Source organism: Ovis canadensis, chromosome 23, assembly GCF_042477335.2.
Source record: "Ovis canadensis isolate MfBH-ARS-UI-01 breed Bighorn chromosome 23, ARS-UI_OviCan_v2, whole genome shotgun sequence".
Classification (NCBI taxonomy): Eukaryota; Metazoa; Chordata; class Mammalia; order Artiodactyla; family Bovidae; genus Ovis; species Ovis canadensis.
The window spans coordinates 35321649-35348555 of record NC_091267.1 but is presented as its reverse complement, the minus strand read 5'-3'; the positions used below and the strand labels follow the sequence as shown (position 1 = coordinate 35348555).

Genomic DNA, 26907 nt, shown 5'->3' with positions numbered 1-26907 from the left:
ATTATGAGAGTAAAGAGTAAAAACCACATGATCATCTCAATGCAAAAAAAAATTTATTTGACAAAATTTTACACCTTTTCATGACTTAACCCACACACTCAACAATCTCGGAATAATACCTGGATAATAATAAAGGCCATACATACAAAACTCATAGTTAACATGTACTCAGTGGTGAAACCCTGAAAACGTTTCCTCTGAGAGGAATAAGAATGCCTGCTTTTGCCATGTTAATATAGCACTGGAACTCCTAGCCACAGCAACTAGCAAGAAAAATAAAGGAGGGATTAAAATGATATCTCTTTGTAGATAACACGATCTTACATACAGAAAATCCTTAAAGTCTCATGCACACAACTTGTTAGAACTCAAATCAATTTAGCACAGTTGTAGGGTACAAAATCAACATGCAAAAATCAGTTGTGTTTTTATACACTAACAATAAACAACCTGAAAAAAGCAATTCCATTTACAGTGGCATCAAAAAGAATAAAATACTGAAGAATACACTTAACCAAGGAAACAAAAGACATGCTAAAATCTACAAAACATATGAAAGAAAGTAGACACCAATAAATGAAGAGCCATCCCATGGTATTAAGTACATTAAAAAATTAACCAAGGAAACAAAAAACTTATACACTAAAAGCTACAAAATGTTCTGAAAGAAATTAGACACCAACAAATGAAGACACTCCATGGTGTTAAATACATCAAGTAACAGAGAGTAGTAAATACTACCCAAAGAAATCTACAGATTCAGTGAAATCCCTATCAAAACCCTAACAACAATTTTTTCAGACCCAGAAAAATCCATCCTAAAGCTCACATGGAATATCAAGGAGCCCTCAATAGCCAAAACAACCTTGAGGAAGAACAAAGTTGGAAGTCCCACACTTCCTGATTTTGAAACTTAACTACAGTAATAGAAACAGTGTCCTACTGGCATAAAGACAAATGCATAGACCAATGGAATAGTATAGAGAGCCCAGAGATAAACCCTCCCATAAATACTCAAATGATTTTCAACAAGGGTGTCAAGACCATTCAATGTGTAAAAAGACAGTTTTCTTGATAAACGACATTGGGAAAACTGCATATTGACAAGCAAAAGAATGAATTTGGACCCTTGCCTTACACCATGTACAAAAACTAACTCAAGATCGATCAAAGACCTAAACATAAGAACTAAAACTACAAAACTCTTAGAAGAAAACATGGAGGAAATTGGATTTGTCAGTGATTTCTTGGATATGACAACATAAGAGGAAATGAATTAAGTGGATTTCATCAAAATTTAAAACATGCATAAAAGGATACTATTATAAGAATGAAAAAGGAAATCCATAGAATTTGAGAAAATATTTGCAAATCATATACAGATGGATTTAAAATTTTTTTTATTTTTAATAGAAGGATAATTGCTGTACAGTATTACATTCATTTCTACCAAACATCAACATGAAACAGCCATTGATTTACAAATAAGGGATTAATATTCAGAATATATAAAGAACCCCTACAACTCAACAATAATTAACCAGATCTTTTTAATTGGTCAAGTGGCTTGAATAGACATTTCTCCAAAGATGTTATAAAAATGGTCAAAAAGCACATAAAAAGATACTCAATATCACTAATCATTAGGGAAATGCAGACCAAAACCTCAGTGAGATATTCTATACCTATTAGGATAGCCATTAAGAAAGGAAAGAAGGAGGGATAGAAGGAAGTAAGGAAATAATATTGTTGGTGAGAAACTGGAACTCTTACACAATGCTGATGGGAATGTAAAATGGTGTAGCCACTGTAGGCAACAGTATCGTGGGTCCTCAAAAAATTAAACACTGAACTACAATATGATCCAGTAATTCCACTTCTGGGTATAGACACAGAATGGTTGGAAGAAGGGACTCAAATATTTGTTTACTGATCACAGCAGCATTACTGACAATAGCCAAAAGCTGAAAACAATCTGAATGTCCATGGACAGACAATGAATAAACAAAATGTGGTATATAAATACAGTAGAATATTACTCAGCTTTACAGAGAAAGGAAATTTTGATACACACTATGTCATAGAGGAACACTGAAGACATCATGCTAAGGGAAATAAGCCAGACACGGACAGATATTTTATGATCCCACTTACATGGTGTACCCAGCAGATTGGATACACTGAAATGGAAGTTAGTGAGAGATACATAAGTAGAAAACACCAAGGCTGAAACATGGAAGAAAAAAAAGTTATAGGAGATACAGAAGAGAGCATAGGAATCATACATACCTGCTATGGTAAAAAGGTCTTGTTGTTCAGTTGCTAACTGCAGCACGCCAGGCTTCCCTGTCCTTCAGTATCTCCTGGGGTTTGCTCAAACTCATGTTCATTGAGCTGGTGATGCCATCCAGCCATCTCATCCTCTGTCAACCCCTTCTCCTCCTACCATCAATCGTTCCCAGCATCAAGGTCTTTTCCAATGGGTCACAACTTAGCTACTAAGCTGTGGGGTCACAAAGAGTCAGACATGACTGAGCGCCTGAACTGAGCTAGCTACTAAGTCATCAGAAAGTCCTAACATACACAAAATTTGAATCTCAATGAAATAAGAGATGATGGCACAAAGGCTGTATTTAAAGACTGGTCAAGAATTTTCCAGTGCTCATGAATAATCAAGCCATACATTAAAAGAGCACCGCAGACACCAAAAACTGCAAAGAAAGTATAGCTGGTGATATCATCATACCTAACATAGTACCAAAGAAAAGAGAAAATCTTAAGAAGGGGGGAAGTCGTTATATTCAAGGAAGCAATGACTAGACTGAGGCTTAACTTCTCAACATAAAGCCGGAAGATAGTGAGGTATCTTGGAAGTATAATTTTCAAAAGTAAAGACAATGTAAAGATATTTCCAGACAAATAAAAAGGAGAGAATTCATTGCTCACAGACTCAAAAAATACTAAAAGAAGCTCTTCAGGCACAAGAGAAGAACACTTAAGGAAAAATGAAGAGCCATGGAAAGTATAAATCTGAAGGTAAATCTAAACAAATATTGACTATAAGAAAAGGTAAGAATGCCTAAAGTCAGGATCTAAGTACATTCTCAGGAAGATGGTAGAAGTACTAATTTATATTAGGTTCCAATAAATAAGGATGCGTGTTGTGATCTCTAGAGTAAAAGAGGAATATAACTAAGAATTTAACAAAAAGTAAGATGGAGTAATAAAAACTTGATTAATCCTAAAGAAGGCAGCAAGAGAAAAAGAATATAGATAGAAAACAAATAGGAGCATGATATGTAAGCCCAAATACACCAGTAATGGGACCTTCCTAACCCAGGGATTGAACCCATGTCTCTTACATCTCTTGTATTGGCAACTGGTTTCTTTACCTCTAGCACCACCTGGGAAGCCCATGTTACATGCAAGTGGACACAAGACAAACATTCTTGACTAGAATTTTTTTTAATCATATTACTTGAGATACAACTATCAAGGAGATTCCAAGGGGCTCAGTGGGTAAAGAACCTGCCTATCAATGCAGGAGATATACGCTGCAGGGTTTGATCCCTGGGTTGGGAAGATCCCCTGGAGGAGGGCATAGCATCCCACTGCAGTATTCTTGCCTGGGAAATCCCATAGACAGAGGAGCCTGGAGGGCTATAGTTCATGGGGTTGCAAAGAATTAGACACAACTGGAGTAACTTAGCACACATACAAGCACAACTATCAAAATCCAGGAAATTTCAAATATTAATACAAGTACGGAAAAAGATACTTCATTCAAACATTAACCAAAAGAAGGTGCTAATAGCTATACCAGTATTAGACAAGAAGTAGACTGTAAACCAAATGTCTTACCAGAGATAAAATGAACAGAGGCCTCTGTGAGAGGCTGGTGGGCATCCCTAGGATCAGTAACCACCGTAAGTCTCCACTCCCAGAAGACTGTTGATGAGTCAGTTTACCAAGAAAATAGAAATATACTAAATGTGTATACACCTAACAGTTTTGCTTCACAGTATATAAAGCTAAAATTGACAAAACTAAAATGCGAAAGGTAAATCTACAATTTTAGTAGGAGACTTACACAAATCTCTTAGTGAAAGAGAACAAGCAGGAAAAAATGTCCAAGAATATAGTATATTTGGACAATATGATTAATAAATTCACCTAACGGACACATAGATAACAGTGCAACCAGTAATGGCAGGAAACTTGATTCTTTTTACGTGCACCGAGAACATTTTCCAAAACTGAGCATATGCTGGTTTGTGAAGCAAGCCTCAACAAACTTTGTTAGATTGAAATCATTTAGAGTCAGGCTATACAACAGAATTTTCTGTGTTCCATCTGTATTGTTCAATACAGTAGACACCAGAATCAATACAGTAGTCACTAGCCACGTGTGGCTACTGAGCACTTAAATTATGTGACTAATGAACTGTATTGTATTTATTTTAATTAATTTATACAGTTACATCTGGTTAGTGACTACTTACTAGCATACTTAGCATATGTTTTCATAAAACAATAAAACTAGCTAGAAATCAACAGCATAAACATTTTTTAAATTTCCAAATCTTTGAAAATTAAGAAAATTCAAATTACCCATGGGTAAAAGAAACAAACACAATGGAAATTAGAATGTATTTTTATCTGGATTAAGTGAAATACAACTTTATCCACAAAAATAAAGTAAGATACAACTAAAGTCCTGATTAAAGAAATGTATAGCATTCAGTGCATGTTTTAGGGGGAGAGGGAAAGGCTAAAATTCAGTGGTTTGAATCTCCATCACCAGAAGTTAGAAAAAGAATACCAAGTAAATCTAAAGAAAGTAGTTATTGCTGTTTAGTCACTCTTTGTGACCCCATAGATTGTAGCCCACCTGGCTCCTCTGTCCATGGGATTTCCCAGGCAAGAATACCGGAGCAGGTTGCCGTTTCCTTCTCCAGGGGCTCTTCCCAACCCAGGGTTGAACCTGCATCTCCTGCTTTGCCGGTGAATTCTTTACCACTGAGCCACCTGGGAAGCCCCAAAGGAAAGTAGAGAGAGATTCATATGGGTTGTTCTGGTTTCTCATCATAATTTAAAGAAAAATACTCACAATATCCAGAGCCCTTTATGTCCTGCAAAAGAAAGAAGAAGAGGTCCTCAAATTCCTTACATAGGGACTTCCTGGTGGCGCAGTGGCTAAGATACCATGCTCCCAATGCTGGGGGCTTGGGTTCAAACCCTAGTCAGGGGACTAGATCCTACATGCCACAACTAAAGATCCTGCATGCCACTGCAACAAAGATCTGGTGCAGCCAAATAAAAATTAATTAAACTATTTTAGAAAGAAAAATCCTTACATAAGGAACCCATTTAGGAGGCACTTAGGTTGACTTCCAAATGGAACAGTGAATCTACAAAAGGAAAAAGTGATGGTGTCTACCTCATAAATCTGAAGAGAATGTGGGAGAAAGTTCTGGCAGCTTGTGCCATGCCATTGATCCCACTGAAAACTCGGCTAATGTCAGTGTCCTGTCCTCCAGATATACTGGCCACCAAGCTGTGCTGAAGTTTGCTGCTGCCCCAAGGCCATTCCTGTTGCTGACTGTGTCAGTCCTGGAGATTTCACTCACCAGATCCAGGCAGTCTTCTGGGAGTGGGGACTTCCGGTGGTTGCTGATCCTAGGGCCACGCACTAGCCTCTCACAGAGGCCTCTTACGTTAACCTGCCTACCACTGCTCTGTGTAACTCAGACTCAACTCCGCTCTGTGGGCATTGCCATTTCCTCCAACAACAAGGGAGCTCACTCAGTGGGTCTGTGACGGGTGCTGGCCTAGGAAGTTGTACACATGCATGGCACCATCTCTCATGAACACCCACAGGAGGTCACACCTGATCTCAGCGTCCACACAGACCCAGAAGAGATTGAAGAGGAGGAGCAGGCTGCTGCTCAAAAGGCTGTGACCAAAGAGGCATTTCAGTGTGAGTGGACAGCTCTAGCTCCTGAGTTTACTGCTGCTCAACCTGAGATCCCAGACTGGTGTGCAGCGTACAGGTGCCCTGGGTGCCTACTCAGCAGTCCCTCCTGAAGACTGGAGTACGCAGCTCCCACTGCTCAGGAATGAGGAGGGAAGACCACTGAGTGGTTTTAAACCACTCTCTCATAGACTTTAAATAGAACATGGAAATTAAGTTGAGGGAAAATAAAGTTTTTTTTAAAAAAAAGAGAAGGAAGGAAATAGTAGAGCATGAATTAATGAACTAGAAAGCAAACACTTTGAAAAGAAAATAAAGCCAAAGGCTCATTTTTGGGAAAAGAATAAATCTGATATTCTCCCAGCAAAACTAATCAAGAAAGAGAGAAAAGTCCCATATGTCAATGTAAGGAATGCAAAAGTGGCTGTCAGCACAGATCTACAGCCATTACAGGGGTAATATGAAGGATATGATTAATAATTTTACCTGAAAATAATAAAATTAATCTAAAATTAACATAATAAGAAATATAAAATTTGAATAGCTCTATGTCTATTAAGGACATTATCTGTAATTTAAAATTTTCCTATAAAGAATATTCTAAGCCAGACATCTCAGCAAGGGATACTTCCAGACAGTAAATGAAAAAAAAAAAATCTCACACAATCTTTTTAAGGTAATAGACCATACATTACCCAACTAACTTTATGGAAGCTGTGGATTATGTTCCTTACAGAGGAAGATTTCCTTTCTGAAACTAGAACAAGAGGCCAGCTTTCCCAAGAATGTTGACACACCCATCTCTCCACATTCCGCTAGAACACCCTTCAGGCCTTTGATCATTCCAGCTGTCGAGCTGCAGCTGAGCCTCCAAGGCACATTAAAAGCAATCTTTCAAAGAATTGGGATCCAGTTCTCTGGCAGGTAGACTGAATCTATACAATATCGTTTATCACTTACACTAATACCAGGCTGAATGAAGAGATGAAGTCGCTCAGTCATGTCCGACTCTTTGCAATCCCATAGACTATAGTCCACCAGGCTCCTCCGTCCATGGGATTCTCCAGGCAAGAATACTGGAGTGGGTTGCCATTTCCTTCTCCAGGGAATCTTCCCGACCCAGGGATCAAACCCAGGTCTCCCGCATTGCAGATGGATGCTTTAACCTCTGAGCTACCAGGGAAGCCCTTTTATTTCATTTCATTTCATTTCATTTCATTTCATTTCTCTGGCAGGCAGATTGAATCTATACAATATCATTTATCACTTACACTAATACCAGGCTGAATGAATTACAAGCTAGAATCAAGATTGCTGGGAGAAATCAACAACCTCAAATATGCAGATAATACCACTCTAATGGCAGAGAGCAAAGAGGAACTAAAGAACCTCTTGATGAGGTGAAAGAGGAGAGTGAAAAAGCTGGCTTATAACTCAACATTCAAAAAACTAAGATCATGGCTCTGGTCCCATCACTTCATGGCAAATAGAAGGGGAAAAAGTGGAACCAGTGACACTTTCTTGGGCTCCAAAATCACTGAGGATGGTGATCGTAGCCATGAAATTAAAAGACACTTGCTTCTTGGAAGAAAAGCTATGACAAGCCTAGACAGCATAGTAAAAAGTAGAGACGTCACTTTGCTGACAAAGGTCTGTATAGTCAAAGGTATGGTTTTTCCAGTAGTCATGTACAGATGTGAGTTGGACCATAAAGAAGGCTGAGAACCAAAGAATTGATACTTTTGAACTGTGGTATTGGAGAAGACTCGAGAGTCCCTTGGACTGCAAGGAGATCAAACCAGTCAACCCTAAGGAACTCAACCCTGAATATTCACTGGAAGGATTGATACTGAAGCTGAAACTCCAATACTTTGGCCACCTGATGGAGAGTAGACCGAGTATTTTGATGAGTGCCATACTACATATATGTGTACTTTGTTCTAAAAATCATATTGACAGTGGCAAATGAAAAATTTTCCATTGTTGTACCAGAAATATTCCTTTATCATAAATATAGCTCTACATCTTCATTTTAAATATGGCTATAAGGGATATTTATAATTGCTTTCTCAATATTCCTCCTCTCTCTCCCTGCCCCCAAATTTCTCAATAATAGCACCTTACCTGATTTCCTTTTAGTAATTTGCTCTCTCTCTTTCAGGGCTACTGTTTTTTCTAAATTTGCATTTTGAGATTTCAAACTTACAGAAAAGTTGCAAGAAGAGTACAAAGAATTCCTATATGTGCTTCCCCCAGATTCCCCAAATATCATTTTATCACATTTGCTTTATCATTATCTACCTACCTACTCTATCTACCCAGATATATCTATATATATTTTTTTAATTTTTTTTTCCTGGATTGTTTAAGAGTAAGTTGCAGACAACTTACTTTGCAGGTAAAGGAGAAAAGGAAAGATACGCCTATTTCAATGCAGAGTTCCAAAGAATAGCAAGGAAAGATAAGAAAGCCTTCCTCAGCAATCAGTGCAAAGAAATAGAGGAAAACAGTAGAATGGGAAAGACTAGAGATCTCTTCAAGAAAATTAGAGATACCAAAGGAACATTTCATGCAAAGATGGGCTCGATAAAGGATAGAAATGGTATGGACCTAACAGAAGCAGAAGATATTAAGAAGAGATGGCGAGAAAACACAGAACTATACAAAAGAGATCTTCATGACCCAGATAATCACAATGGTGTGATCACTCACCTAGAGCCAGACATCCTGGAATGTGAAGTCAAGTGGGCCTTAGGAAGCATCATTACGAACAAAGCTAGTGGAGATGATGGAATTCCAGTTGAGCTCTTTCAAATACTGAAAGATGATACTGTGAAAGTGCTGAATTCAATATGCAAGCAAATTTGGAAAACTCAGCAGTGGCCACAGGACTGGAAAAGGTCAGTTTTCATTCCAATTCCAAAGAAAGGCAATGCCAAAGAATGCTCAAACTACCACACAATTGCACTCATCTCACATGCTAGTAAAGTAATGTTCAAAATTCACCAAGCCAGGCTTCAGCAATACATGAACTGTGAGCTTCCAGATGTTCAAGCTGGTTTTAGAAAAGGCAGAGGAACCAGAGATCAAATTGCCAACATCCGCTGGATCATGGAAAAAGCAAGAGAGTTCCAGAAAAACATCTATTTCCGCTTTATTGACTATGCCAAAGCCTCTGACTGTGTGGATCACAACAAACTGTGGAAAATTCTGAAAGAGATGGGGATACCAGACCACCTGACCTGCCTCCTGAGAAATCTGTATACAGGTCAAGAAGCAACAGTCAGAGCTGGACATGGAGCAACAGACTGGTTCCAAATTGGGAAAGGAGTATGTCAAGGCTGTATATTGTCACCCGGCTTATTTAACTTATATGCAGAGTACATCATGCAAAATGCCGGGCTGGATGAAGCACAAACTGGAATCAGTGTTGCCAGGAGAAATAGCAATAGCCTCAGATATGCAGATGACACCACCCTTATGGCAGAAAGCAAAGAAGAATTAAAGAGCCTCTCGATGAAAATGAAAGAGAAGAGTGAAAATTTTGGCTTAAAACTCAATATTCAGAAAACTAAGATCATGGCATTGGTCCCATCACTTCATGGCAAGTATATGGGGAAACAGTGGAAAGAGTGACAGACTTAATTTTGGGGGCCTCCAAAATCACTACAAATGGTGACTGCAGCCATGTAATTAAAAGAGGATGAGAAGGAAGCTGAAACTGCAATACTTTGGCCACCTGATGGGAAGAACTGACTTATTTGAAAAGACCCTGATGCTGGGAAAGATTGAAGGCAAAAGGAGAAGGGGACGACAGAGGATGAGATGGTTGCATGACATCACTGACTCAATGGACATGAGTTTGAGTAAACTCTGAGAGTTGGTGATGGACAGAGAGGCCTGGCATGCTGCAGTCCATAGGGTTGCAATGAGTCAGACACAACTGAGCAACTGAACTGAAGTTGCAGGCACAGTGTTCCTTTGACATTCATAGCAAGGAGAAAGAGGATTTTGAGCAGAGAAATGGTATAGTCTGGTTTCTGTGATCTGGCTGCCTTGTGGGGAACTGAGTAAAGCAGGGAGATGAGGAAGCTCTGGCCTGAACAACTGGGAGGATAAAATTGCCACTTTATAAGATGGCAATATAAGATACATGTTTGGTGAGAAATTAAAAGTTTGATTGGGGCATGTTAGGTTGAAGATGCCTAATGAATCACTGTTCCAAGCCCCATTTATAAGCCTATTTGCAGGGCCAGGGTTTCTGCTCTTTGATACTGATGACCCTCTAAGAAGACTGCCTGCACCATCCACCTTGCGGTTGCAGCGCCAGGCTGCAAGTGGAGGGAGCAACTGACTCCCCCTGGATCTCTGGCCCAACACTCCCCCTGTGCTGCTGTGCTGTCTTGGATCCTGACTTCTCAGTGGCTGCTGCTGGAGGGGCTCAAGGATACCACCTGGGAGTGTGGCGTTGATGTTCTCTGGTGGAAACTGAGGGGAGCCTGAAGAAAAGTCATCTCCTTCCTCCCACCCCATGGTGAGATGACCTAGTTCATACCACATGCACTCTGAAGACAGTGAAACTATGCAAACAGCTGTGCCTTGACTGTAGACACAGAGTGACACCCACTTGTACCTTTCTTTTTCCCTGCCTCACTACCCATTTACCTTCAGTCATGTTCTGAGATTGCACCACCCCAATAAAGGAAAAGAACCCACCTGCCAATGCAGGAGACACAGGAGACCCAGGTTCCATCCCTGGATCAGGAAGATCCCCTGGAGGAGGAAATGGCAACCCACTCCAGAGTTCTTGCCTGGGAAATCCCAAGGACAGAGGAGCCTGGCTGGCTACAGTCCAGGGGGTTGCAAAGAATCGGACACAGCTGAGCACAAAGGCATGCAATAAAGAATTAACAATAAGGTTTAATTTTAGGCTCTGTTTTCTTGGGAACCCAGATTAAAGTAGGCATCAAAGTGGAGATATCTGGTAGGCAAAGGGATTTATGAACCTGTAGTTCAGAGAAGAGGTCAAGGCTGGAATACAGATTTTGGAATCCTAGGTACTAATTGTAAAGACCTAAGACCAGAGGTTCCTGCATGGCTCAGAGGTTAAAGCGTCTGCCTCCAATGTGGGAGACCTGGGTTTGATCCCTGGGTCAGGAAGATCCCCTGGAGAAGGAAATGGTAACCCACTCCAGTATTTTTGCCTGGAGAATCCCATGGACAGAGGAGCCTGGCGGGCTACAGTCCACAGGGTCGCAAAGAGTCAGACATGACTGAGCGGCTTCGCTTCAAGACCAGATGAGATCCTAGGAAGAGAACATAGGTAGAAAACCAGAGATTTGAACGCTGACCCCTCAGGCACTCCAACATACTGAAGGCTAGAGAGTTGAGGAAATACCACCATTGAGACTGAGAAGAAATGTCCCACAAGGTAGAGAAAAACCAAGTGTGTTGTTCCTGAAGCCAAATGAAAATGTCAATTATGCAAAATACTGCTGACAGCTCAAATAATAAGTTGGTATTGGAACCAGCATGTGGAGTTTAGCAAACTTCATTACTACTCTGTGTGTGGAGAATCAGCTTAATATTCAGTAATGTCACACCTCTCATTCCTGATATAATTTGCATCTTTTTTTTTTTTCCCCCTGATCAGTTTGGCTTATAAGTTTATCTTGTTCTTTTTAAAAAGTTACTTTTGGTTTAAAGAGAGTATAGAAATTGATTTCTTATTTTTGTTTTCTATTCTATTGATTTCCAATCTAGTCTTTCTTTTCTTCTCTTTACTTTGGGCTTAATTTATTCTTATTGTGGTTTCTTAAAGTGGAACTGAAGTAATTAAATGGAGACTTTTTTCTTTTATTAATATATGTAATGGCTAAAAATTTACCTGTAAAACCTGTGTGCCAGAAATAATTTGTTGAAATATTTCTTTGTTCCTTTCTCCCCTCACCTTTGGGAACTCTAATTACCGTTGTACATACTACGCTGCTTGATACTGTGCTGCTGCTGCTGCTGCTAAGTCGCTTCAGTCGTGTCCGACTCTATGGGACCCCATAGACGGCAGCCCACCAGGCTCCGCTGTCCCTGGGATTCTCCAGGCAAGAACACTGAAGTGGGTTGCCATTTCCTTCTCCAATGCATGAAAATGCAAAGTGAAAGTGAAGTCACTCAGTTGTGTACGACTCTTAGCAACCCCATGGACTGCAGCTTACCAGGCTCCTCCGTCCATGGGATTTTCCAGGCAAGAGTACTGGAGTGGGGTGCCATTGCCTTTTCCAATACTGTACTGTAGCTCTGTTCATTTTTTCTCAGTGTTTTCCTTTTTTTCATTTTGAATGATTTTTGCTATGTCTTACCTACGGTAAATTTTTTTTCTATTATGTTTAATCCACAATTAATCCCATCTGTGCTTTTTTTTAAAAAAAAAAAAATGATATTGTAGCTTTCATCTCCAAAAGCTTGATTTGGTTGTTTTTCTTAGATTTCATGTCGCTACTGAGCATGTTCTATATTTCCTTATCTTCTTGATCATATGGAATACAGTTTAATAACTGTCTTAATGAGCTTGTCTAATTGTCGCTTCTGGATCAATTTGAGCGGTTTTTCTTATTATGGTTGCGTTTTCCTGCTTCTTTGCATGACATGAATTACCCAATTTTTTCTTGGATGCCAGTCATTGTGTATTGTATGCTATTGGGTGCTAAGTATTTTTAATATATATATATTCTTGAGCTTTGTTCTTGGATGTGTTTAAATTACTTAAACAGTTTTATCCTATTAGGTCTTGCTATTAAGTATCTTTCAGGCAGTGTTGTCTAGGGTTCATTTTTCTCCTATGGAGGTAAGACTACATTTTGGACCCAGAGTTTCTCAACCTCAGCACTATTGACATTTAAGGCCAGATGATTCATAATAGAACATTTAGCTGCAGTCCATGGGTCGCTAAGAGTCGAACAAGACTGAGGGACTTCACTTTCACTTTTCACTTTAATGCATTGGAGAAGGAAATGGCAACCCACTCCAGTGTTCTTGCCTGGAGAATCCCAGGAACAGGGAAGCCTGGCGGGCTGCTGTCTATGGGGTCACACAGAGTCGGACACAACTGAAGCAACTTAGCAGCAGCAGCAGCATCTCTGGCCTCCACTCACTAGATGCCGGTATAGGTTCATCTCCTCTGGCTGTGAAAACCAAAACTGTCTCCAGAAATCACCAATTGCCTCCTGTGAGATTGCAGGGTGGGGGGTGGGGGGACAGGGAAGGTATGTGGGCACCAAAACTGCCCTCTTTTGAGAACCACAGCTCTAACAGATGTCCTGTCACTTTTAAGGCTTTCTGCTCTGCCTGATGGTACTATTCCTGGCCATTGTGAGTTCCAGTGATTTCCCCCACTAATTCTTCTGGATGGTTCTTTCCTCCACCTCAGATAGTTTTCACTCAGCTGAATGCTTGTGAAGGACCCTCTGCAGATCTCCGTTTACTTCTCTTTGGTACTCCACCCTGCAAAAGCTAGTGCCTTGACCTGTCAGGGCCCCCTGCTCCATCTTCTCATTGAAGGAGACTGCCAGGTTCTGCTGGAGTTCTCCCTCCCTGTGCTGTGGCCTGGAAGGCCACAGGCAGTGACTAGTTGCTTAGTCGTGTCCCGCTCTTTGCGATCTGATGGACTGCCCATGGAATTCTCCAGGCAATATTGGAGTGGGTTGCATTGCCTTCTCAGGGGTCGAACCCAGGTCTCCTGCATTGGAGATTCTTTACCATCTGAGCCACCAGGGAAGCCCCAAATTTGCCTCAAATTTCCCATTTCAGGGATCTCCTCTCTCCTATTCTTTGCTTCTGATTCTTTGCTTTGTCTAATATTGTACTTGCTCAAGCAGGTTAGATTTAGTCATCTTGGTCTGAAGGATTTTGTGATGGTTTTATAAAAGGATATTTACATGCTAATTCAAAAAATTCAGAGAGGAAAACTTTATAATGCAAGAGGTAAGGATTACTACAGTATGTCTGAGGTTTGAGAGGGCAGCTTAGACCCAACAGAGACGGCAGCCTCAGGTAGTAGAGTTGATCCACAGTTAAGAGGAAAAGTGGCACTAAGATTAAGAAATCAAGATATGGACTTCGTCTACTGCTTTCTAGATTTTTCTTTCTGTTGTAAACACAGTACAATAGGTAGAGACAGGGACAGGTATATAGAGTGCATTTTTATAGGTGTAGACACAACATAAAATTGTTACTGGGATAATACTAGGGTTGTGGACTCGGGTTACTTTTGGAATGCTTTTTATTTCTACACTTTTCTCATGTAGCTATATATTAGTTTATATTGTCTATTATAGATTTACATAAAAATATGTAGAGAAACATTTTTTACGAATTTAAAGAAACTAGTTGGGACACTTTAGTCTCAGCACCTACTCACTACACTCCTTTGCCCAAAACCTGTGAGTTTTCCATCTCATTCATAGTTCTCGCCAATGGCTAACCAAGTATTCCATGATCTGGCCCTGCTCTCCACCCTTAACCACTTTCTCTGGTTTCACCCACTACATTCACCCATGTTCACTCTGCTCTAGCCCCACTGGCCTTGTCTCTTGAACAAATCAGGCACTGCTCCTACATCAAGTTCTTCACACTTGCTGTTCCCATGCCTAGAATATCTTTCCTCCAGAGTCTGAGTGCTTCCTTACATTTACTGGTATCTTTTCTCAAACTTCACTATTAGCGAAGTCTTCCCTATATGACCTAAGTTGCAATCCATTTCCTGCTTGATGTTTTGTGGTCTCTTCTCGCCTAGTGTATTTTCTCCTCACCATTCATCACATGCTTTCTCTTTTTCCTACTGCCACCTGTAGTTTCCAAAAGCAACAGATTTAAATACCAGGGCAGTCTTGGGCCCGAGCAACTTCAAATCCACAGGCCTGAAAATTTTTTAAAAAGGACCCCAGAAAACCACACTGGGGGGAGGAGGGGGAATGGAGGACATGGGAAGGCATTCCAAGTCACATACAGGGGTTGCTTGGGGGGAACACCCTAAGAGTGATGGCTGGAGGTGAGTAGAGCATACACTCAGCAGTGTAATCCCCAGTCTGGGTCCCAAGTTAATGAATCTGTTAAGAAGGATGGGAAGAGAAATGCCAAGGACTTGACCGTGTGATGTGTTTTATCTACAGACATTCCCAACACCAGTGTTAGTTATTGTTGGAATTTAAAGTATATGTATGTGCTGTGTGATGTAGACAAGAGTATAGTAATAACAAATGGCAGAGGTTGACAGAGGCCAAATCATGGAAGGCCATGCTAATTTTATTAACTTATGGAGTGCATAAAGTATAAGTCTAGAATTTAAAATTACAAAGGTTTTCTACAAATCAGTAAGAAAATACAAATAACCTATATTAATCAGGACAGAAACCCAATTCAATTATTTTAAACAAGAAAGGGACTTTATTGGCTCACAAAACGTTAAAGTCCAGAGGTAGGGCAGGCTTTAGGCACAGCTGGATCTAGGGCCTCCAGAAAAATGACATCAGAACTTAGCTCTCATTCCTTTCTGCTAGCCTCTGAGTTTCCCCTCAGACTCTTTCCAATAGTACAAATTTTCAGGCTTACACAGTCCTTAGTTCGTGGGATCTCTGTTGAGCGTTCTTTCCAAGAGTTCCAGCAGAAGTTCCGTTGAGGGCATTCTTTAGCCTGACTTGGGTTACATGCCCATTCTTTAATCACTGTGGCTAAGGAGCTGTGGGACTCAGGAAGGCCTGACCTGGTCATGTACTCACCTAAGCCACAGGGAATGGGTTCCCCACAATATATATTCTGTTATCACAAGACAGGGAAAGAGATGCTGAACAGAAACAACATATATCCACATAACTCAACAGAAAAGCAGGTGAAGGATACAAACTATCTATGATAAAACTATAAACTGCCAATAAATATATGAAAACAACCTTAACCTTGCCATTCATCAGGAAAATGTAAAATGATCCTTTTTTTCTTTTTTGCCCATCAGATAAAAATTATCAAGTGCAGGTAAAGCTTTATGGGGAAATGAGCACTTTCCATACAGTTGGTGAAAACAGAAAGTCATGAAGGCCTTTTGGAAGGCTAAGGTGGGTCTACTATCTGATTGTTCCCTGATAGACAATCTGATAACAATCTGACAGACCCAACAATCTACCTTCTACTCCATTCTAAAAAAATATTCACACACATGCATAAAGATACGAAAGAGATGTTTACTTTGGCAATGTAAGAGCAAAAGAAAAAATAAGGGAACAGTTAAATAATGGTATTTTCATAGTACTGAATATTATTCAACCATTAAGGAGATTTGAAGACCTCAGGATTGGTTTTCGAGACCAAAAAAGCAAGCTGCAGAACAATACATATATATATCCTATTTATGTAAAAATGGCATTTATATGTATATGCATATTCACATGGGAATTATGTAAAGGAGATTAGATGAATGCATACTCAACTGTGGGCAGTGGAATGTGATAGGAAATGGAGAAAAGGGTCTCTCTTCGCTCCTTTATAAAAGTCTTGTACACTGAGATGGTAGTCATTTATATTTTCGTAATTAAAAATGGGAAAATGCAATTCACAATGGGAAATAAAAAGTATATTTGCAAATCGCAAATAAGTATAAAAAGATAATTCTCCTTATTAACAAAAAAAAAGAGCAAACACATTGAAGGATTCAGGGCTGTTGGGAATATAGGCAAAGAGGCACTCTAACTAGTGATGGCGTTGCAAAGTGGTACAATATTTTCTCATGGTATTTCTCCAAACATTAAATATGTACATTTCCTGACCCAATAAATCCGCTTCTGGCTATTTACGCTACAGAAATACCCACATAGGCAGCAAAATATATATGGATGTTAACTCTACTTTTCTTTGTAATGAAAAAGAAAATGGAACTAATGAAATCACCTACCAATAGGGGTTGTCTAATAAGTTACAGCATATTTTTTTAGGCTGTGCTGTGTGGCATGTGGGATCTTAGTTCCCCAATCAGGGATCAAACTTGTGCCCCCTGCATTGGGAGTGCCCAGTCTTAACCACTGGACTGCCTGGGAAGTCCCAGTTATAGCGTTATTGATGCAATGGGTTAGTATGTAGCCATAAAAAAATAAAAGTCTACATCCAAGTGGGAGGGAGAGGAGGCAATTTTCAGTGCATACATGTAAAATGGGGGTATGTACCTACCTCATATGGTCGGTGTGGGGATTAAGAGTTAATCCATGGTAAAGCGCTTCCAACAGTATCTGTGTACAGTGACAAGTGTCAGCTATTAACAAGTTTTTGCTTAATTATGTATATGCCTAAGTCTGGAAGAAGAGCAAACCAAATAATTGTTACTTGTCAATTTAGACCATAAAAAGAAATGTCCTTTTTCATTTTGTGTTTTTGAACTGTAGAAAAGTCAAACAAGTATGTTTTAATAGCTTTTATATTTGCTAACCATAAGATAAAAGCATAAAATTTACCAGTCAAGGTTTAATAGCCATCATTCATTGCATTGTAAAAAAAAAAAAAAAACCCCTGGAGTTCACAGAACTAGATTTGAGTTTTAGCTCTAACTGGCCACATGCAAGCCACACGATCTCTAAATCTTGCTTTCCTAGTCTACAAATCTAAGGGAGATGGGTGGTGTCTAACCCAATGACTGGCATGCAGATTATTTCAGTACATAGAACCCTCCCTGCAACTTACACAAATGTGACAGACGTACTGCTAAATGATCAAGTGCCAACTGGGTGTGAATGTGCAGAGTTCAACCTCCAAGAAAATCAAAAGAAAATTTTGCAATAATGAGCAAGTGCTCAGTGGCCACTGATCAGGCATAAGCAGTCTGCTTGCTTTAATAATGACTGCTCATTTGCTAACCCAACAGATGCCACTGCTTGGCATTGCTAGATCACCACTTCATCAAAGGCTGGGCACCCCCCAGAATTGCCAACTATGATCATCTGAGTGGACATCAATGAAAGTCCAGACGAAATCATAAAGCACTGAATAGATAACCAGAGACAGGGACTACAAAGACAATCATTTCCTTTTAATGTGTATCATCACCCAGTTTTCTGGGGTCCAGTCCATTTTCCCCCCAGAGCCTTGCCTTAGTCTCAGAATCCTTCTTAAACAACACACAGGTATCAGAGATGACAAGACAAACTCACATTTGCCAACTCTAATACTTTTTTCTAAGTTCGCACATTACACCAAACATCTTTGGCATTTATGACAAATGTACCTCAGGGAAGCTTCTTTGTATACAGGAAAAGAGAAGATCTAAAAAACCATGAAACTCTAGCCACCAAGAGGTTACTCCTTTCTTACCTACTCTGATAAAAGAATTCTGTCATCCCAGCAGTATTCCAAATATGCCACTTCAGAACCTACTTGGAAAGAAGCCAGTTATAAATAAATCAATCAACCCAAGACCGGTTTATCTTAGAGCAGAGGAATTCATAGCTTTATTGGACACTGACTTGTTTCCTCTCAGCCACAAAGAGAAAAAGACCCAAACAAAAGTCCCTACATATTCTTGTATAACTTAAAATACATTATATCATTACTACATATTTATACTTCAATAAATCTTAATCTATAAAGCACATTTCTTATAATTATCAAAAAATTCTATAAACAAGCTCCATTCTGCCTCACTTCTCCACCAGCTAGCCTTGCATTTATTACTCTGCTTTTTAACAGGCTCATGCAAATCACACCTTCCATTTTTTAATTTGATCCAAGCACCAGATGTAACCCAAAACTCTGGAAATACGTAATATTTTTATTCACATGGGTCATTTTCCACACAATTATGCCCACTATAAAAAAGCCTTTTCTCATATTCTATATATTTTAACTTCCAGAGTTTTCAACTAAACAGAAACACAGTATTTGGGATTCTCAACCAAGGAGTATATAATCCTACTACTACAATGTTATTACTTCTATACATTTTTTTTAATGTGTTAAGACTTAAAATTAAAAAAAGCTCCACCAACTCTGACAATTAATAAACTAGTTGTTAATAGCCTAGTTCTTTTTTAAATAGAACAATCCATTCAACTTAATATGTTAAGTACAACCTCAATACTACTAGAGATTGATTAGTTTTTGTTTTTTTTTTAATAAAAGACCCATAAACTTCCAAACTGTGATATTATCTTGGACTCACCTCTGAAGACTGCTGACAAGCTGGCTAGCTCTTTGAGCTGAGTCCTCCTTTCCCCAATACAACACCCTGGTAAGAGAACTATGGCTCTAGGAATCTCAGAGGTGACCCCCCATCCCAGGACTGCTTAGACTGGGGTCGGGGGGGAGAGGCTAACTCACAGGAAACAGCTTTATACCAACCCCCAATGATTTACAGTGGAAGAATACCTACCTCCCCATGGCAGGGTTACAGTACCTAGCACAGTGCCTTGTTGGTAGAAAATTTAATAATAAACGCATGGCTGCTCTGTTAGCTTGGTGTTCAACCCTTTTGTACCAAAAGAGTAAAATCAAAACCCTGATACCTTGTTCCTCACCTATCAGGGATTTTCCTGTCCTCAACAAAAATGAAGGAAAAATAACGACGACTTAGATCTTCAAGTCTTCTGTTTTCTAAAAGTCAAGACAGACCATTACTCGTTTACATTTGCCCTTCAACACTGCCATTCACTACAGATCCTCCCCTAGTGTTATAATTTCTACCTTCAAAGCTTTACAACTGTTTGTTTAGACTGTTCACTTTCTAATGATACATGAGAAGACATTATTTTCATGAGTGGGTTGCTTCTCAATTACAGGTAGGATGAGCTATTTTTGAGTTTTCCAGCAGGCAGATAATTATACCTAGAATAAATTCTTGATATATTTTTAATTCTTGGATCAAAGTATTTGTCAGTCTTCCCCAATCTAGGTGTCCCTTTCACTTTTTGACGTTTTATCAACTGTCACTTCTTATCTGAGTTTTAAGGCTCATTTCACTCTGGTTTTTGGTCACCTTTTATCTTCTATTTTCAAAAACTCATATTCAAATTAGGTAAAAGGAAACAGGTAAATTTGGAAAAAGTGGTTTCAGTTTTCAGATTTTGTGATTCTTATGTTGCTTTTCAATGCAGAAGGGAATGTATCCTTGCAAAGAACATTTTGATGACCAACACAAATAATGTATCTAAGAAGCAAACTTTGTAACAAAGGGACAAAGATCAGGTAGTTCATCATTAGGAAAAATAATAAGAAATATCACATGGAAGATTAGGCATTAACACCTGAATTAAGTTTAAAATTTCAGTTTCTAGGCAGGTATGACACCATTCCTTTCAAGATAATAATAATGGGTGAAGATTTTCTACATTTCCCAGTGGATTTTCTAACAGTCTATAGGAAAACTATGTCATTTCATGTTTTTAATTTTGTCTTCATTTCAGAAGAAAGACCTGAGTGCTGACTTTTTTTTTAAATTTCTTAAACTTTCACAACATTGAGAAGTTTTTCTGCATTGTGTCTTCGCTGATGTCTAAAAAGATTTGAGCTTTGACTATAGGATTTCCCACACTGAACGCATTCATAAGGTTTCTCCCCAGTATGGATTCTCTGGTGATTGATAAGCCCAGAATTCTGGCTAAAAGCTTTTCCACATTCAAGACATTTGTAAGGTTTTTCTCCAGTGTGGACTCTCTGGTGCTGCACGAGGATGGAACTCCTGCTGAATGCTTTCCCACACTCAACACATCCATAGGGTTTCTCCCCACTGTGGATTCTCTGATGAAGAATAAGGGCTGAGCCCTGACTGAAGTGTTTCCCACATTCGTCACATATATGCTGTTTCTTTCGGGAGGGATTTCTCTTTCTTTCAAACCTGCCCTTAGGGAAACAGGTTTCTCCATATTTAAAGATTTGAGGAACACCTATATTGAGAGTGCCGGAAACTTCATGAGATTCTCCTGCTGAAGGAATCTCCTGCTTTGGAGCTAGAGCTCCGTTTTCAGTCCTAGCATCATCATCTGAAATAAACAGAAAATGTAGATATCACTTACTTCCTATTCTGGGAGGACAGACAACTGAAGAAAAAAAAATATTTAAAAAAATGAACTAGAAGTAAATAGCTTATATATGTCTATAAACAGCACCATGAAACTGGTGATGATACTGCCTAGTCTCAAAAAAGAAAAAAATGAAAACAACTGATTATGAGGTTAATGAGATGAGAGCATGGGAACATATGAGGAATTAAAAGACTGTATCCTAGTAAGTGGTAGCACAGGGAGTAGGTTACACAATGGTGGTCAAAAATCAAAGTGCGGAAAAAACACAGATGTTTCAGAGAGTCTAAGTTTGTTAGGAGACACAGAGATGCAGCTAAGGCCAGGAGAAAAATAAATCAAAATTTGCCATCAGGAAATCACACTGTTTTGCTTTGAAAAAGGGAGAAATTATATCAAAATATAAAGTGTAAGTAACCAATCTATCAGACAGTAATTTTTCTAAAATGAGCAAGACAAGGCAGGTCAAAGCCAAGATTAGATTACAAGGAGAATACATCAGTCCTAACAAGAAGCAGCTGAAGGTAAGTTGGGAGCATCCTGTGTTAACTTGGGACATGACACTTCCAGATTCAAGGCTCTTTTAATGACTGAAGTTTTCCTGTAAAAGCAACTTGCTGTATTTGGTATTTGTCATGGTATTAAGATAAGCTGTGACTTCTAGGCCTGTTAGATGTGCACAGTGAAAGAACAGCCTGAATTACCAACATGAGGTACCATCATCTACCTATAGGCAGGAGTGGTATGAGCAAGTCTCATCTAAGACCTTCCTGAAACTTCAAGCTTTGATGAATAAACAGTTACTAAAGGGTGAACAGAAGCACTCAAAAACTTGTACATAGTGAGAAAGTCTGTAACAAATGATTAAGAGACAGAAAAGAAGGCTGACAAAGAGACACTGAAGAGTCAGAGGAGATTAGTGAGGTCTGGAGACTTGAATAACAGAGGAGTGAGTGTGAAGGTGACAAATGGCACAGAAAGAATTTAGTTCCCAAGTGTGGTAAAGACCAGACGCTAAAATGAGGTGAGACTTATTCTATTCTACAGTTTAGAGGCAAGAATTAAGTCTATTCTATAGTTCAGGCAAAGGAGAAGTTTGCCACCCAGGAAGATGCCACCTCCAACAACCAAAGATGCTGCTTCTCAAACTTTACTGCACAGAAGAACACCCCATAATTCAGAGGGGCAGCCTACTCAGAACTCATCTGGCTTGCACTAGCATTACCTTCAACTGCCTCAAGAAATGATGCCCAAAGCAGCCACAAACAAAATTTCATTTTAATTTCTATAAATATGAAAAAGAAATCTAGCAGGTTTAGGAATATACAGGATTGTATCAAAATAAGTAAGTATGTGGCATTAACTGCCAAGATGCTGGGAAAGAATGGCATTAGTGAACGATCTTTCCATTTAATTTTTCTGTACTTATGTTGAAGAAAAAAACAAAAAAGCTGAAAATACGAAAAGATTCTGGTGATAACAAAAAAAACTAGATTTGAAGAAGTAAGCTTATTATACCAGAGAGACTAGGTAGGAGACTGGAAGGATGTGAAACAGGTGGCAAATAAGCCACAGAGGTGGGTTATGGCTCAGAGTAAGTCAAATGCCCACCAGAAATGGGCAGGCCTTCAAAGAAAGACATAAAAGCAAAGAAAAGGTTGATGATGTTATGTTGAAGAATAAAAGACTCAAAGTTAGCAAACCAACTGTTATCACATAAGAATAGAAATCCTACAATGTGTCTATGTCTAAGCAATCAGGTGAAGGCGATTATTCTCCCTCCCTGCTCCCAGTAAAAATATGCAGAGTTCTGGACAAAAGATCCACACTCTCACTCTCCAGCCCACACGGAGTTCCGGTCCTCACCACAGTGCCTTAGGGAATGGAGCTCCCAGGATGCCCACTTCAGCTGGTTTTCCACAGCATCAAGCTCAGAACTCGGTAATCCCTGAGCTTCTTCTTGAGATACTATCTCCTCCACTAACACTTCCCGTTTTCGTCGACGAAGAGAAACCTGGAAATGATAGGAATTGGTTCAGTTGAGAAGGAATTTGATGAGAATCAAAACTAAAACACACACCAAAGAAATCATACAAAACATATGCTGCAGAGGCCTAGAGGGCAAAGCAGCATAAATAATGAAGGGGGGGAGGGGAAGCATAAACATAATTCTAACTTAGTTGAGTGGAACTAATTCAGAAGCTGTGAATACTGCTACGCCAGTACTCCTAACAGGAAACTTACTGGCTGTCCAGGGTCATCTAGTTCACTCTCTAAATCCTCCAGGACCGTCACTGCCTCCTCTCCATTCTCTGGATGATGCTCTCGAACCCAAGTCTGTAGCTCCTTGGGGAGGATGGCAACAAACTGCTCCAGTACAACCAGCTCCAAGATTTGTTCTTTTGTGTGTGTCTCTGGCCTGAGCCACAGACGGCAAAGTTCTCGAAGCTGGCTCACAGCTTCCCGGGGCCCAGGTGAATCCTGGTATCCAAACTGCCTGAACCTCTGGCGGAAAACCTCCGGGTCAGGAAGATGGTTCCAGGGGATACTCGACCCCTCTTCACCATCAGGATCCTCCTCCAACTTCACTCTTAGAATTTTTTCCTCTTCATCTGGAGTTGGGATGATAAGTATTGAATCCTCTTCCACTGACTGTGCAGACATCCTGATTTGTGATACTTCAAGGAAAGACAATCAAGGCAAGATACCTTAGGGAAATACCCAGTTTTCTTCACAGGCACTCCTGAGGCACAAGAAATGAAAAATTTATAAATGACTAAATATTCTAAGAACCTGGACACAGACTGATTAAAGGAAATAAAAATGTGTTCTTTTACTAGATTAAAAATGCCAATCAATAACCTGAACTAGAAGTTTGCAAACTACAGCTCATGACCAAATCTGGCCAGCTGCCCATTTTTGTACAATGCGTACACTAAGAATAGTTTTCACACTTGTACATGGTTGGAAAGAAATCAAAAGAACACTCCATTACATGTGAAAATGACATGAAATTAAATCGTCTGTCTCCATAAATAATTTTACTCATTTGTTCACACTACAATAGCAGAGTTGAGTAGTTGCAATAGGCACTATAGGGCATGAGAAACCTAATATTTACCCTGGTCCTCTAGAGATAAAGTTTGCCAACCTATGAACAAAACCTATTTCAACAATCAAAAGAATCCAAGTTAAGAACCAGCCCTTCTCAGTGTTATCTAAATGCATCTGACCCTTGAACACATTATCTACAATTCAATACTGGTGTTCCTTGACACACTTAGGTCATCTCAAAAGCAGGGACTGCTTTTTTACTATCTGTTAAAAAAACTTTTTTTCACAAAACGTTTAACAGTTATTTTTTAAATGTTTAAGAACTCCTAGGACTTTAAATACACGTTAAAAAAATTCACTTGGTCAGGAATAGATAATAATGTTGGAAAAAAGGAACCACTATGTGCCATAAAATTTAATTATTTTTCAGTTACCCTCCACACCATAAATACCTTTAAATTAGGAACGACAGGCATTAATCAGCAAATTCTAGGGGGAAAAAAGAACTCTCGTAACACCTTTGTGGTGCAGATTCTTCCGCTGACACTGAATGACTCACAATCTCCCCAGCTACTACGTTCATGGAAACCTTGTGCTATTTCTGATCCTTTCCTTGGTATTTGCACAGTCATGCCCATGCCATTGTCTACAACACCCGTTAAGAATGAGCCACGCAGCTGCTCAATGTACCCATATACGCCCCAGAATACGAAAGCTAATTTCCAAAAACTTCCTGTAACCCTACCAAAACTAGGAATCAGAAAAGATCTTATCAGGTAACATACACACAAGTTTAATTAAATACTCTGGAGTGTGGCGGCCTTATAAACACGTAGCTTTGGCCTACAGATCTGTTTCTATTCCAAGACCCTACCTTTCTACGGCTCAAGCATTCTACAGAAAAGACATTTCTCTTCCTTTTACGTTCTCAAACAGCACTCTGGCGGTGGGATGTGAGGAGTTGCGGGGAGCGCAGGTCCGCGGTCCCGACCGTCTTTGGGCGGAGAGCCCGGTCCCAAGTGACCTCCCCACGCACTCCTGTAGAGTGCCGCTTCGAACCGCGCCCCCACCCCAACGACGTCAGCCCCTTTTCCCTGCACTCGCGGCGGCGGCTTTCCTCAGACCGAATGCCACCCGGCCACAACAGCAAACGAGCCGCGGCACTTCCGCCCGCGGCCAGCTGAACTACAAGTCCCAGCAGGCCCCGCGCGAGGCCCGCCCACTCCCACCTCCGCCCGAGAAGAATCCCAGAATTCTCCGCGAGATGCCAGGGCCTCGAAATAGAACAAAACCGGCCGATGGGGGAGGGGAAGTCGGGGGTCCCGAAGGACACAAGGGATGGAGGACTCTTCGAGGGTGCTGAAAGCCCGATCTGGCTTTTCGTCTTCCCTTGCCCGTCCCACAAGTGCCGGGCACGGAGACCGCGGCCTGTCCCCCACGCCTCTGGGAGAAGCCGAGGAAGGTTCCCGCCAGGCTTCTTCGCTGACTCTTGTCAAGCAGTCTGCAGCCCCCAGGCCAGCGTCTCTCACACCCTTCCCCCCAACTCGCGCAAACCTCGGGCTCGAGAACCACAGCCGCTTCGCTGTCCTCGGCCGACGCAGAAACGCCGCTCACGAGCCGTTTCCCAGCAGCCCCCGGCGCGGACTGCTTCCGGTCTGTGGGCCCCAGGAGGCGGGGGGGAGGCGAAGCCCCACGTTGCCATGGAGATGTGCTCTGGGCCGGGGGAAGGGCTGTCCAACGACAATGACTGCTTTGAGGCTGCGCTTGGCCTCGCGCCTTCCTCCCCCGGTATCGCAGCCTTCTGGGTTCCGCTTGAAAGACAAGGAAAAGAAAGAATTCTGCCACTAAGACAGTCTTTACGGTTTCATAAGCCTTTTCACATGCATTATCTCATGTGATCGTCACAGTAGTTCTCTGAAAGAAGTATTATGAATATTTATGAATGTTAATTACTTTGTACCAGGCACTGTCACCGTGCTTTACATGTAATTTCATTTTCACAACAACGCTGAGATAGTAAGTACTTTTGTTATTCCCATTTCACAGCTGAGATCACTGAGGCACAAGTAAATAGCTTGCGGAGTGCTCATAACTGGTGAGTGGGAAACAAGATTTGAAACCAAGGCATGACTCTCACCTTTGCCTCCTACTTGCTACGCCATACAACTTTATTATGACCAGTTTACTTGTCAGGGAAACAAGATGAGACTCAACCAAGAGCTTTGGCAGTGAGCTCACACTGAATTTGCAGAATGCGTGGTCATTTTCTGACTTGAGGCTTGACAGTTTATATTACAAAGCAGCTGCCAAAGTGATCGTTTAAAAACAGAAATCAGACAACTTAATTCCCTTATGTAAAGACGTTTAATGGATCCCTAACTGCCTTACTCCTGCTTGTGCTCAGTTGCTCATTGTGTTTGCCACCCTATGGACTGTATCCGGCCAAGCTGCTCTGTCCTTGGGATTTTTCAGGTAAAATACTGGAGTGGGTTGCCATTTCCTCCTTCAGGGGAATCTTCCCCTACTGTCTTAATTATGACATAAAAATTCCTTACATTTTCCTGTAAGGCCCCACTAGTCTGTTCCCTGCCCCCACCCCCACTCTCCAGCTCTATAGGCTCATTGTGGTCTGGATCCTCAGCCTTCCTGACCACCTTTCCTCCTGGAAGCCTCCCCTCTCTCATAGCACTGGGTAGAAGCGATCTCATTTATTCACTTCTCTATTTTTTTGTTTGTTTGTTTTGCTTTTGTCCATAAGACCCATAGAGGCAGAGACTGTGCCTGCCTTATTCACCACAGTATCTCCACATAGTAATCCCAGGATATTGACTGCCT

The 26907-nt window shown here is 40.5% G+C and overlaps 1 protein-coding gene and 1 pseudogene across 4 annotated transcripts; one reads left to right on the top strand and one right to left on the bottom strand.

The window, feature by feature from the left end:
- Nucleotides 1–36: 36 nt before the first annotated feature.
- ZNF24 (zinc finger protein 24) lies at nucleotides 37–25745 on the bottom strand. Of its 4 annotated transcripts, none has more exons than XM_069568735.1 (4): nucleotides 25627–25731; nucleotides 23263–23761; nucleotides 22885–23032; nucleotides 37–2503 (listed from the first exon to the last, which is right to left on the bottom strand). In XM_069568735.1, the coding sequence occupies exons 2-4, from the start codon at nucleotides 23680–23682 to the stop codon at nucleotides 2499–2501; spliced, it is 573 nt and encodes a 190-aa protein (XP_069424836.1). In that variant the 5' UTR covers nucleotides 23683–23761; nucleotides 25627–25731; the 3' UTR covers nucleotides 37–2498. The 4 variants fall into 4 exon arrangements, with proteins under 4 accessions (XP_069424836.1, XP_069424837.1, XP_069424833.1 ...); XM_069568736.1 differs by lacking the exon at nucleotides 25627–25731 and adding an exon at nucleotides 24947–25246; XM_069568732.1 differs by lacking the exon at nucleotides 37–2503 and adding an exon at nucleotides 15390–20979 and having other exon boundaries at nucleotides 25627–25745.
- On the top strand, nucleotides 5285–6164 carry LOC138428071 (small ribosomal subunit protein uS2B-like; annotated as a pseudogene).
- Nucleotides 25746–26907: the final 1162 nt, after the last annotated feature.